General features: G+C 64.9%; 1 protein-coding gene across 3 annotated transcripts; it reads right to left on the minus strand.

Moving 5' to 3' along the window:
* Positions 1–339: 339 nt before the first annotated feature.
* On the minus strand, positions 340–13,450 carry RASAL3 (RAS protein activator like 3). Of its 3 annotated transcripts, none has more exons than XM_054807811.1 (19): positions 13,398–13,450; positions 11,509–11,923; positions 9,029–9,147; positions 8,853–8,937; positions 7,362–7,450; positions 7,164–7,252; positions 6,941–7,073; positions 6,346–6,444; positions 5,059–5,595; positions 4,478–4,622; positions 4,083–4,227; positions 3,313–3,549; positions 2,591–2,792; positions 2,352–2,455; positions 1,391–1,703; positions 1,173–1,301; positions 877–1,076; positions 696–771; positions 340–620 (listed from the first exon to the last, which is right to left on the minus strand). In XM_054807811.1, the coding sequence occupies exons 2-19, from the start codon at positions 11,921–11,923 to the stop codon at positions 471–473; spliced, it is 3,267 nt and encodes a 1,088-aa protein (XP_054663786.1). In that variant the 5' UTR covers positions 13,398–13,450; the 3' UTR covers positions 340–470. The 3 variants fall into 3 exon arrangements, with proteins under 3 accessions (XP_054663786.1, XP_054663784.1, XP_054663787.1); XM_054807809.1 differs by having other exon boundaries at positions 2,346–2,455; XM_054807812.1 differs by lacking the exons at positions 8,853–8,937; positions 9,029–9,147; positions 11,509–11,923; positions 13,398–13,450 and adding an exon at positions 7,871–8,094 and having other exon boundaries at positions 2,346–2,455.
* Between the last annotated feature and the right edge of the window lie 210 nt (positions 13,451–13,660).

Raw genomic sequence — 13,660 nt, forward strand, 5'->3', positions numbered from 1 at the left:
GGGCCCCACGAGTCTCCTCCAGGTCCTGCCATCCCTGAGGGGACCTCGTGGTCCTGTCCCAAAATGTCTCCATGTCCCTGTCACCCTCCAACGTGTCCCCACGGCTCTGCCCCAAGGGGTCTCAGCCTCAGCCCCGGCCCAAAGGGTCCCCATGGCCCTGCCACCCCCATCGCTGCCCCAAAGGGTCCCCATGACCGTGTCCCCGAAGGGTCCCCATGGCCCGGCCATCTCTGTCACTGCCCCAGGTCCTGGGACGTCCCAGGCAGGCGTAGGGTGCTGGGGACAGGATAGGATTGGGGACAGGGCCCCACGCAGTGACAGGACACAACCGAGCACCTTCTGACGGTGACACCAACACCGTTTATTGCCCGGGGAGGGGACACCCCATAGGATTGGGATTAAACACCCTTTGGGAAGACCCAGGAGGCGGCGGGCATCCGGGACACGCTTGGGGACGTCGGGACAGCTGGTTACACGCTGGTGGCCTGAGCATCGTCACCGCTCTCGTCCCAACCACGTGCCGGCATCCGGCGTCCCATCCTCCCGGGGTGTCCCAGGGCCTGGGCGATGGCACCCCGCAGCTCCGCCTGCTCCCTCTCCAGCGCCGACAGCCGTCTCTCCTGTGTGGGGACTGTGTCAGCCCCCACCCAGGTCCCTCTTGTCACCCATGGGTGCACCCGCGTCCCGGCTCTTACCAGCTCTTGGTTCTTTTCCTCGCTCATCTTCAGCCTCTCCAGATCTTTCTTCCTGGTGCCTTCAGCCGCCGTCAACCTAATTGGGTTGGGGACGAGCTGAGATCCCGACCCGGTGGTGGGGCACCCGCTGGCATGGGGCACCCGCTGGTCCGGGACACCCATTCCCCATCCCCATCCCTACCTGGCACCCAAATTTGCCGCGCGGGTGTTCGCCTCCTCCAGCTGCTGCCAGAGACGTTCGAGCTGCTCGCGGTGCTGACCCTGCTCCTGCTGCGACCCGCGGTGTTGGATCTCCATCTCGCCCACCCGTGTCTCCGCCAGCCGTAACTTCTCCCGGTTCTCTGCCACCTCCTTCCGCAGCGCCTCGATCAACCGCCCGTGCTGGAGGGTGACGAGGACAAGGACGAAGATGAAGATGAGGATGAGGGTCACCCATTCGTCCTCGTGGACTTTGGCTGCCACCCACCCCAGGGTTACCTTCTCCAACGGACGGATGGCGTAGAGCTCGCCCTGTGCCGCCACCGCCGCCGCCTCCTCCCCGTAGCGCTGCCACGGCACCGTCGATTTGCGCGGCAGCGATGCCGACGCGCGCAGCTTCCCGCGACCCTACGGCATCGCCGGCGGCACTCGTTAACGCCGCCGTCCTCCTCCGAGCAGCCCGACGCTGAGGTGGCGTGGCGGCTGCCGTGGCTTACCGGGACGTCGCGGGGGATGAGGGACCCCGGGTTGTCCTCGGCTGGCGGCTCTGCCACGTGCTCAATGCTGCTCTGCTTGCGTAGGCGCCGGGCGGCTTTGCTCTGCGCCGGCACGCTCTGCGTGCGTTGCACGTTACGACGTTCCCGGCTGTGCGGCGGTGACGGTGCTGGTGCCGGTGATGGCTCCGGTTCCGGCCCGTCCTCCCGACTCCGGACGCGACGGATGCTGATGAGGGACTGGCTCTTGATGAGGGGGCTGTGCTTGCTCAGGTCCCGTGGTGGCACGAAGCCTGGTTTGAAGCTCTCTGCCGGGCTGCGAGGGGACGTGGGACGATGGCACGGCTGGGTACCAGGGTGGTGCCAGACCCAGGAGGGACCAGAACCGCCCTGAACTCAACCAGGACCAGAGTCACCCCAAACTCGGTTGGGGTTGGACCCGTGTCCTGTACCCAGCCTGGACCCGAACACCTCAAACCCATCTGGGACCAGAAATATCCCCCAAACCCAACTGGGAGCACAACCATCGTCAAAACCAGCCTTGACCTGAACCACCTCAAACCCAGCCTGAACCAGAGTCACCCCAACCTCAGGTGGGACCAGAACCCCCCTGAACCTGGCCAGGACCAGAAACCCCCTAAAATCCATCTGGAAACACCTGCCAGACCCAGTCTGGACCAGATGTGTCCACCAAACCTGTCCCAGAGCCCCTGAACTGAGACCAGAACCATCCCCTGCCTGGACCACAACCAGACACGTCAGGGACCAAAATCATCCCCCGAACCCAACTGGGACCAGTCACTCCAAGCCCATTCTGGACCAGAATCTCCCTAGACCCAACCAAGATCAGAGCCAGAACCCAAGCAGGACCAGAACCATCTTAAACCCGTCCCTCTACCAAAGCTCCTCCTGGCCCCACATGTCCACCTTGGTCCCATGTGTCCCTCTGTCCACCCACCGATACCTTCGCTCCGTGGTGGAGCTGAGACGGACTGAGACAGGGACAGGGGTCCCCTCCCTGATGGCAGTGAGGATGGTGGGCAGGGGCTCCAGCTCCTCCTGAGTGGCCTGCCAGATCAAGACAAGGATGTTATGGGGACAATGTGGTGGCCTTGTGGTGGCAGTGGACACCAGCTCTGTGTGTGGAGAGAAGGAGGTGGCCAGTCTTGCCAGCTACCCTTGGGAACAAATGAGTGGTGGCACCTGGTCCAGGCTGGAGAAGATGTCACAGAGCAGGAGGTGGAGAGTGGCAAGCTCCAGGGCCAGGTCAATGTAGCCGTCATAGGTGGCCATGTGGATGCTGCTCTCGGGGTTGGCCACAGTCTGCAAGAAGTCTGTCATGGTGCTCCAGTTGTGCTCCAGGAACTCATTCATGAAGCCCATGTAGGCCTCCTTCTCACCAAACCTGGGGACCACGATGTCTAGGTTATGGCCTGGGCCACCACCATGGTCACGGGCCACCATTATGGTCATGGGCCAGGCCACCTCCAGGATCATGGACCAAGTCATTGCAATGTCCCTACACCATGTCACCACCCTGTCTACAAGCCAGGACATGGGTGAGTACATTGCCATGTTCTTGGACCAAGCCACCCATAGATCAGACCACCACAGGTGACACATGAGGCTCTGCTGCTGGGACACATCAGCCCTGTGCACGGAGTGGAGATGTTCTCTGCTGCCCCATGGCTGGTTCGTGGCATGTAGGAGATGTCTCTGCTTGCCATATAGCATGTAGGGGACATGTCTGCTGCTCCATGGTACATTGGGGACAACCCTACTGCCCCATGGTATGTTGAGGACAACCCTACTGCCCCATGACTGTCCATGGCATGTGCTACACAGCATGTCCCCACTGCCCCATGGCCTCCCCATAGGCATGTCCCTCCCCACCAGTGCTGGTGCCGTGCCCTGCCATGACATACGTGGTGAAGTTGGCCAGGTTCTGGATGACCTTGGCCACGAGGGTGAGGGTACGGGCAGTGGCCTCACTCGGGTACTCCTGGACGAGGCCGAAGAGGCTGGGGGACATGACGGCAGGGCAGAGGAACCGTAGAAAGAGGGAGGCCGAGACCAGGCGCTGCCCGATGGGTGCCTTGCCCCGTGCCGTACACTCCTCCTGCCACGCCGCGAAGATCTCGCCCAGCTCTGCCGGGAAGGCTCTGTGGGGAGAGACACCCTGATGGGTGCTGGGGCAGGTGGGTGGCCCTGCAGCCACTCCAGCAAGCCACTTTGATGTGCTGTGGGACATGGTGCCCACCGTGCCTGTGCTTGTCCCCATGCCAGTCCACTGTGCTTGTCCCCAAGGTTGTCACCGGGTCCTTCCTGGTGCCCATCCCCATGTCCATCCCAGGGATCGTGCCCATCTTTGTCCCCACACTTGTCCCCAGGTCCTTCCTGGTGCCCGTCCCCATGCCCATCCCGGGGATGATGCCAATCCCCAAATTCATGTCCATGTCCATCGTGGTGCTGGTGCCTGTCCTCCTGCCCATTCCCATTCCCATCCCCAAGCCCATCCCTGCTCCCATGCCTATCTCCAAGCTTTCCCCCAGGTCCTCCTGACGTTGGTGCCCACCTTCACGCCTGTCTCATTGCCTGCGCTGGTGTCTGTCCCCAAACCCATCCCTGTGCAGGTGTCCACCCCTACGGCCATCCCCATGCCTAACCCCACTCCCGTGCAGGGGCTGTCCCTCACTCGCAGGACGTGGCGATGCGTTGGAAGGTCTCCTCGCAGACCTGCCGCAGGTTGTTCTGGTTGTCGGAGAGGTCAAGGCCGGTGCATTTACTGGGATCGACCTCGCAGCTATCATCCGAGGTGCAGAGCTGGGCCACGGCCTCACCTGGACACCAAGGGACAGCCCGTGAGGGGACCAACCAGCCACCACCATGGGCATGGCTGTGACAAGCCTCTACCACATCCCCGTGGATGTTCTGGGGGTGTCCTACAGCCCCATGGTGCTTTGCCCATGCCCTGCACTCCATAACACCCCATAGCACCCCATAACTCCCTGTAGAACCCTGTAATGTCATGCCCAGGATGTTCTGCACCCCATAACACCCCATAATGTCCCACAAAGACCTGTAACATACCCAGCGTGTCCTGGAGGTACTTGCCCCCCACCAGTTTCATGTACTCGTCGATGGCCTTGGTGGCCAGTGTGTTCTCACGGAAGATCAGTGCCTCACGGTCATCGAAGCGGTCCAGCTCAGCCACACCAAGGTCGATGAGGAATGACTGATGGGTGGATGCGTTGAAGGGCTCAGTGGGCACCCATGGCCCCAAATTGACTCCACCAACCCACCCTGGGAAATGCCAGGATCTCCTGGCACTCCCCTGAATTGTGTCTCCCATCCAACCAACCCCAGCCCAACTTTTCCATCCCATCCCATTCCAACTCAACGCAACTCATCCATCCAATCCAGTCCCAACCCACTCATCCATCCCATCCCACCCATCCCAACTCAACCCATCCACCCCATCCCATCCCAACTCAACTCAACCCAACCCATACCAACCCAACCCATCCACCCCATCCCACACCAGCTCTCCTGGCACCCTCAACCCATGATGTCCATCCCACCCCAACCACCATGGCCACAGCACACCAGGCAGCACCCTTCTTGCCCTCACCCACCCTCCCCACATCCCCCATGGCCAGCACCCGCTCTACCTTGGCCTTCCCTGTGCTCTGCAAGACGTGGACCAGAGCACCAGCCAGCTCCTCCTTGTGCCGCACGGCAATGGTGGGCTCCAGACGAGCGCACAGCTCCCGGTAATGGAAGGTGATGAACTCTGCCAACTCCTTGTAGCGCACGATGGGCAGCACCCGCACCTCCCGGTAGCGCCCACGTATCCTCACTGACGGCACCCGCTCACCTCCCCCGGGACCGCTCAACGGATACCAGCGCTCCAAGGGCTGCCGGGCGGCCGCCAACTCAGCCAAGGGGACGGTGATGGAGGCCACCGGTTGACCGGGATGGTCATCGCGGCAAAGGGCGAGGGTGAGGGCACGAGCGGGTGGTAGGGCAGCCAACTGGAAGAGTTCACCCCAAAAGAGCTCGCCATCGGGACCGGCCACTTTGGCGGTGGTACGGGCGAAGAGGGTGCCATCCAGTTGAAGGTGACAACGGAGACGCCGCCGAGGTGGTAGGTCCCGTGCTTCGTACACCCACAGGCTCAGCGCCAGCTCCAGCCGCTCGCAGTTGTCCTGCCAGGGTGGGGGATGTGGGGGGGGTGGAGACAAGGGGGACATGGCGGGTGGGTGAATCTGAGGCGGGGACGGGGTGCAGGGGACAGGGAATTCTGTGGGTGGATGTGAGGATGGGGACAGGAGAGAACTTGGGGGACATGTGGGGATTGAGGGAACATGGAGGGACAGGAGAGGATGGGGGGACATGTGTGAATGGAGGGGACATGGAGGGACAGGAGGGGACACCAGGGACAGGAGGGGGCATTGAGGACGGGAGGGGACATTGGGGACAGGAGGGGACATGGGGGAATAGGAGGGGACAGGGATTCTGTGGAGGGACATGGCGACGTGTTGGGACATGGAGGGCTGGAGAGGACATGGGGGACGTGGAGGACCGGAGAGGACACGGGGACACAGGTGGACAACTGAATCCTCAGGGGGACATGGGTGACAGCCAAACCCACGGTGGGACAGAAGGAGACACAAGGGGATGACCAAGCCCCCAGGGGACGGGAGGGGACATGGGGGGACAACCAAGACCCCAGGGGACAACAGGACACAAGGGGACACAGGGCTGTGGGCATCTGCAGGGCTCTGGCGGGGGGGGGGGGGCTGTGCCTCAGTTTCCCCACCCAGCCCTGCCAGCGGGCCTCATCCTGCCCACGGGGGAGACAGGAGGGCAGTGGGTGACCCCTCATGTCTGGGTGCTGGGGGTTCCGGTCCCCTGGGGGTGGCGGGGGTGTCCCATGGGTGTCCCCGCAGTCTCACCTTGTTGGGCTGCACGGTCCGGCGCAGGTTCTCGATCCAGCGGTCGCGCTCGGCCAGAGACGTGCACCCAAAGGACCGGCTGCCGTCGCCCGTGATGATCTGGGTGCAAGGAGGGTGTCTGAGGGGGGGGGGCACCCTAGGGTGCTGGGGGGGCTCTGGGTGCCCATGGCTAAGGGCTGTGCTGGGGTATCCTTTCAGGGTGCCCTGGGTGCTCAGGGTGCCTGTCCAGGGTGCCGTGGGTGCCCTGGGGTCCCATCCATGGTCCCCAGGGGTGCTCAGGGTGCCTGTCCAGGGTGCCGTGGGTGCCTCTCCAGGGTGCCGTGGGTGCCTGGGGTGCTCTGGGTGCATCTCCAGGGTGCCATGGGTGCCCCTTCAGGGTGCTGGGGGTGCCTTTGCAGGGTGTCTGGGGTACCCTGGATGCTCAGGGTGCCTCTCCAGGGTGCCGTGGGTGCCCTTCCAGGGTGCTGGCGGTGCCTGGGGTGCTCTGGGTGCCTCTCTAGGGTGCCTGGGGTGCCCTGCCTGCCCCCCTCCCCCCCGAAGGGTGCCCTGGGTGCCTCTCTCCGGGGCACCCTGAGCACCCACCCAGGCCCATTACCTGAAAGCAAAACTTCTCGCCCACGATGCTGCCGTGCACGGGCCGGACGATGACATTGTCCCCGGTGAGGTCCAGCTCGGCCGCGCTGGGCGGTGGCAGCAGCGATTCCCGTGAACCGCTCCGGCTGGGGACCCTACGGGGACAGCACCGTCACCGGGGCACCCTCACCAGCACCCACATCCCCCCGCAATACCCCCCCACCCCGCCCTCCACGGTGCCGTACCTCTCGCCGTCAGGGACCGTCGCTGCCGACATTTCGGCTTTGGGGATGCAGCGACCTTTCCGCTCCCGAAGCCTCTTCCACAACAACCCCTGGGTGGGGTAAGGAGATGGCTGCCGTGTCACCCATGGGTGGGCCCGAGCACCCTGGGGTGGGGGTGGGGGGGAGGGAACTGGGATCGGGGTGTGGGGGGGTGCCGACCTTGACATTGCTGAACTGGGAGGTGGAGGGGGTCTCGCTCTCTGTGCTTTTCCCGGCACCCCGGGTGCTCCTCTCATCCACAGCCGCATCTGGAGGGGCACCCGGCATGAGGACCCCCCCTTCACCAGCACCCTGAGTACCCCAACACCCATACCCCCCCACCCCACCCCCTTGGGAAACATCAACCAAAGCCAGAGGAAGGACCCGGGCGCCTGGTTCTGGGTGCGAATCCTGCCGGCACCTCACCGTGTCTGTAGCCCCGAGATGCAGCCAAGCTTTGGGTGCTGAACGTGGGTGCTCATGGGTGCAAGGGAGAAAGGGGAGGAGGGATTTATCCTGCTGCCCCGGCTCCGCTGCACAGCGCTGTCACCCAACCCCGGTGCCCCGGCCGCGATGCTGCGATGCCACGACGCCGAGCACCCATCCAGGTCGGTCCCGACCCCGGTGCCATGTGGGTGCCGGCCCCAGTGCCGGGTGGGTGCCGGGGCAGGGGGGGGTGGGTAACTCACCTCCCTGCGCGGTGCAGAGCAGCCAGCGGCGGGGCCCCATGGCTGGCGGCGATGCCGTCCGCCCGCGCTGGCGAGGGGCGCCGGGAGGAAGCCGAAAGTGTTTTATCGCTCGGATCAGCAGACGCAGCAGCGTGGAGGAAGCGGTGACAGTACGAGGCAGCCTTGCACCCAGTGCTTCCTCCACGCGCCCGGCTCGCTGTGGGGCGCGGGGCGCGGCGTGGCGCACGGCACGGGGCACGGCGTGGCGTGGTGCATGGCATGGGACATGGCGTGGCGTGGTGCAGAGCACGGGGCACGGCGTGGGGCACGGCATGGGGCATGGCGCGGTGTGGGGCAAGGCACGGCGTGGCGTGGTGCGTGGCATGGGACATGGCGTGGCGTGGTGCGTGGCGTGGGGCATGGCGTGGTGCATGGGCACGGCGTGGTGCGTGGCACGGGGCATGGCGTGACGTGGAGCGCAGCATGGGGCACGGCGTGGCACGGTGCAGAGCATGGGATGTGGCGTGGTGTGGTGCACGGCACGGGGCATGGCGTGGCGCATGGGGCACGGCGTGGTGTATGGCACGGGACGTGGCATGGTGCGTGGTGCGTGGCGTTGTGCACGGCACAGGGCATGGCACGCTGTATGACGTGGTGGGTGGCACGGAGCACGGCGTGCTGCGCGGCAATGGTGCACGGCGCGGTGCACAACGTGGTGCACGGCGCAGTGCACAAACGGGGCACGGCGTAGGACATGGCACAGGGCACGGCCGCGATGCAAGTCACGGTGCGCGGTCCGTGGTGCACGGCCACGATGCAAGACACGGCGCACGGCGCGTGGCACGGGGCACGACCACGATGCACGGCACGTCGCGTGGCGCACGACGCGCGGCCATACAGAGCACGGCGGCCGTGCCGGACCTGCCCCCGCACGCGGCTCACACCAGAGCGTGCCAACACCCTGTGGCATCGGCGCGTGCCAGCGCCGGGCGAGCGAGCTCACCGGGGTCCCTCCTGCTGCCTGCCGGGTGCAGGTTGGTGCTCTCGGAGATGGAGCTCCCCGTCCAGTTCCTGCTCCTGCACGAAGCCTGGTGGCACGAGAGGGGTCAGGCACCGCCGTCCCCAGCACCCATCCGTGCACCACCGTCACCCAGGGGACTCCCGTCCCCGTGTCCTCACCTCCTCGTCCCTGCCCACGAGGACCAGATGTCCGTCCACCAGTGAAAAGTTGGAGACGTCCCACACCGGGGCATCGGGTGCCGGAGCCAGTGGGATCGATGGTGTCCCGTGGGTGCTTGCTGGGGGTGCAGAGCAGGGTGTCGGGGGAAAGATGGGTGCTCGCCATGGCCCCATCACCCATGGTCAGCGTGGCAGTGCCAGGGGACATGTGGCTGTGGATGTGTCACCATGGGTGTGGCAATGCCAGGGCAGATGGGACCATGGCCATGGTACAGTTGGGTGACAGTACCAGGGGACATATGGCCATGGCCACGCCACCATGGGAGCGGTGATGCTGGGGGACGTGTAGCTGTGGAGGTGCCACCATGGGTGCCATGAAGCTGGAGGACATGTGGCTGTGGAGGTGCCACCATGGGAGCAGTGATGCTGGGGGACATGTGGCTGTGGAGGTGCCACCATGGGTGCCATGAAGCTGGAGGACATGTGGCTGTGGAGGTGCCACCATGGATGAGGTGATGCCAGGGGACATATGGCCATGGCCATGCCACCATGAGTGCAGTGATGCTGGGGGACATGTGGCCATGGAGGTGCCACCACCAGAGTGATGATGCTGGAGGACATGTGGCTGTGGAGGTGCCACCATGGGAGCAGTGATGCTGGGGGACATGTAGCTGTGGAGGTGCCACCATGGGTGCCATGATGCTGGGGGACATGTGGCTGTGGAGGTGCCACCATGGAGGCGGTGATGCTGGAGGACATGTGGCTGTGGAGGTGCCACCATGGGTGCCATGAAGCTGGAGGACATGTGGCTGTGGAGGTGCCACCATGGAGGCGGTGATGCTGGGGGACATGTGGCTGTGGAGGTGCCACCATGGGAGCAGTGATGCTGGGGGACATGTAGCTGTGGAGGTGCCACCATGGGTGCCATGAAGCTGGAGGACATGTGGCTGTGGAGGTGCCACCATGGGAGCAGTGATGCTGGGGGACATGTAGCTGTGGAGGTGCCACCATGGGTGCCATGAAGCTGGAGGACATGTGGCTGTGGAGGTGCCACCATGGATGAGGTGATGCCAGGGGACATATGGCCATGGCCATGCCACCATGAGTGCAGTGATGCTGGGGGACATGTGGCCATGGAGGTGCCACCACCAGAGTGATGATGCTGGAGGACATGTGGCTGTGGAGGTGCCACCATGGGAGCAGTGATGCTGGGGGACATGTAGCTGTGGAGGTGCCACCATGGGTGCCATGATGCTGGGGGACATGTGGCTGTGGAGGTGCCACCATGGAGGCGGTGATGCTGGAGGACATGTGGCTGTGGAGGTGCCACCATGGGTGCCATGAAGCTGGAGGACATGTGGCTGTGGAGGTGCCACCATGGAGGCGGTGATGCTGGGGGACATGTGGCTGTGGAGGTGCCACCATGGGTGCCATGAAGCTGGAGGACATGTGGCTGTGGAGGTGCCACCATGGATGAGGTGATGCCAGGGGACATATGGCCATGGCCATGCCACCATGGGTGCAGCGATGCTGGGGGACATGTGGCCATGGAGGTGCCACCACCAGAGTGATGATGCTGAGGGACATGTGGCCATATCACAGGTGGGGTGACAGTGCCAGGGGACACATGGCCATTGCACCATCAGCGTGGCAATGCCAGGCCACACTTGGCCATGCCGTGGTGAGGACGAACCCGGTTGGCTGCCCTGCCCCAGGGCCCTGCCTGCACTGTGGGTGGCCCTGCCGGAGCCAAGCCGGTTTTGCCAGATCCGGGTGCCGCAGGGGCTGGCGTGGCTCCATGTGCCGCCACCGAGCCCCATGCCAGGCACACACAGGGACTGGGGCCACATGTGGTCGGGAGTGGGGCCTGGGGCCAGGTGGGACCCAGCCATCCTGCACCTATGGGTGCCCCCCCCCCCCAACCCTGGAGGGCACCTGCAGGCAGGAGCTCCCCAACACCAGCAAAGCCTGCCCACATCCTGCACCCCCGATGTCCCCCACTGTCACCCACTGTCCCCCAGACCCATCTGGGGGGGTCACCATCACCCATCACCACTCATTGCCTCCCAACCCATCACCCATCACCACCACCCACTACCCGTTGCCCCCAACCCACCGCCCACCACCCATTGCCTTCCAGGTCATCACCCATTTCCATTGCCCACCATGTGTCAGCCCCCAACCCATCATTCGTCATCCCCAACTCATCACCCATCATCATCACCCATCACCTGTCACCTTCAATCCATCACCCATCATCAACACCCATCACCCTCAGTCCGTCACCCATCATCAACACCCCCAACCCATCACCCATCATCATCACCCACCACTCCCCAACCCATCACCAACAACGACCCACCACCCACCATCCCCCAACCCACCACCTATCTCCCCCAACCCACCACCAACCACCCCCATCCCATCACCAGCACCTCTCACCAGCACCCTGACCCCCACCCTCCCCATCACCCCCATACCTGGAACAGCATCATGGACCACCTGCTCAACCCTGGCACCGCTCTCCACATGACCCTTCCTCTTGGACATGGAGCGCAGGTACTTCTGCAGGGTGGCCTTGCCACCCTCGGGTCCCCGTGTCTCCTTGGTCACCTTGGAGGGGGCCGAAAAAGCCCGTTGGAAGAGGGACCGGCGGGTGCTGGCCTTGGGTGCCCCCGGGCTGGAGCTGCCCTTTCCAGCCCCATCCTCGGGGCCATCAGACTCGGGTTGGCTGTAGGAACGTTTCCATCCCTGCAACCGGGTCCAACGCCGGCTGCCCGGGGACCCCATGCTCCTCTCGAGTTCCCGGTCACCCATGGGTGCTGCCGTTCGCCATTTGTAGGTCTTCAGTAGAGTCGGTGGCTCGGGTCCCAGCGGAGGTTTCTCCACCTCCATCTGTGGGATGGGGAGAGCCACGTTAGCCACGTTGGGCACCCTTGTCTGGGCACCCCCAGTCTGGCGTCCCCACCGGGGCACCCCTGTTTGGGTGCCCTGTCCTGGTATCCCTATGGGAGCACCCCCACCCAGGCACCCCTATCCCGGCACCCTTATATGGGTGCCCCTAACTGGGCACCCACATTGGGGCACCCTGGGGTGCCCATTGCTGTGGGGTCACCCTGCCCACCAAGGGGTCCCCATCTCCATGGGTGCACCAGCTGCCCTGGGGGTCCCCATTTTGTGGGTGCCCACGTCCCTGGGGTGCCCCTGCCCACCAAGGGGTCCCCATCTTTTGGGTGCCCACGTCCCTGGGGTGCCCCTGCCCATCGAGGGGTCCCCATTTTGTGGGTGCCCATGTCCCTGGGGTGCCCCTGCCCACCAAGGGGTCCCCATCTTTTGGGTGCCCACGTCCCTGGGGTGCCCCTGCCCACCAAGGGGTCCCCATTTTGTGGGTGCCCACGTCCCTGGGGTGCCCCTGCCCACCAAGGGGTCCCCATCTTTTGGGTGCCCACGTCCCTGGGGTGCCCCTGCCCACCGAGGGGTCCCCATCTTTTGGGTGCCCACGTCCCTGGGGTGCCCCTGCCCACCGAGGGGTCCCCATCTTTTGGGTGCCCATGTCCCTGGGGTGCCCCTGCCCACCGAGGGGTCCCCATCTTTTGGGTGCCCACATCCCTGGGGTGCCCCTGCCCACCGAGGGGTCCCCACCTTTGGGTGCCCAGGCCAGTCCCTGCCCCACGCAGCACCCATCCCTGTCAGGGCGCGGTGGCACCGGGGGGGTGTGTGTGTGTGTGGGGTGTGTGCGGCAGCATCGGGATTCGGTGACACCGGGGTGCGGTGACACCAAGGGACACGGTGACACCCAGGCAGGTGGCCCGCCACCACCTCGGCCCCGAGCACAGGCGGGTGCCGGAGATGCTTCCGTCGCTGCCACGGCCGCGTTTCCCCTCGCGCCGCCACGACATTTCCTCCCGCCACCTGCACCCCGCGCCAAGCTCGGGGCCCCCGCCAGCACCCTGGGGTGCACACAGGGGTGCAGGTCAGGGTGGGGGTGGGTGGGGCTGGTTGCACCCCAGGACCACCTTGTGATGGCACCCCCCACACACCCCGGGGTGGAACTGAGCTGTGGGCACCCAAACTTTGGCGCCCGCCAATTTAGAGGTGCCAGCACCCCAGAGCTGAGCTGTGGAGTGTGCCCAAACTCGAGGGGGTGGGGTGGGGTGTGCATGCCAGCTTTTTTGGGGTCCCCACCCCCAACTTGCAGCACCCTATCGCACCCCATCACCCATCCCTTCCCCTGCTCTTCAGGGTGCTGCTTCACCCCACCCCAGCACCCTGCATCCCCCCTGGGCACCCCCAAGGCTGGAGCATCACCCTGGGGTGCCACCCCCCCCTCCACCACGTGCCCCCCCCCTTTTCTCCGTCCCCGTGGTACCTCGGCTGTCCTCTGCCTGCTCTGGCACCCGGGACTCAGCCGCCCCGGTTCCTGTCGTGGCTTCCCCATGTGACCAGGCAGGAGTTTCAGTCACACCCTCACCTCCGCCTCTGCCCCGATGATGTTATCTACACTCCCGGCTCGGCCGGGCTTACGCTCGGCCATGGCTTGGGACACGCCAAGAAGGGTGAGGACACCCCGGGCCACCCCACGGCTGGGGAGGGGGGGCTGGGTACCATGGTGGCCGGTTGCATGTATCCAGC

This window comes from Grus americana, chromosome 33 (assembly GCF_028858705.1).
Source record: "Grus americana isolate bGruAme1 chromosome 33, bGruAme1.mat, whole genome shotgun sequence".
Taxonomy (NCBI): domain Eukaryota; kingdom Metazoa; phylum Chordata; class Aves; order Gruiformes; family Gruidae; genus Grus; species Grus americana.

Excerpts from the sequence above, each read along its gene's own strand:
- RASAL3 (XM_054807809.1), bottom strand. The coding sequence starts at position 11,923 with ATGGAGGTGGAGAAACCTCCGCTGGGACCCGAGCCACCGACTCTACTG. Across the intron at positions 9,148-11,508 it reads GGTCCATGATGCTGTTCCAG|CAAGCACCCACGGGACACCA; the intron begins GTATGGGGGTGA and ends CTGCACCCCCAG. Across the intron at positions 1,302-1,390 it reads TCATCCCCCGCGACGTCCCG|GGTCGCGGGAAGCTGCGCGC; the intron begins GTAAGCCACGGC and ends GCGATGCCGTAG.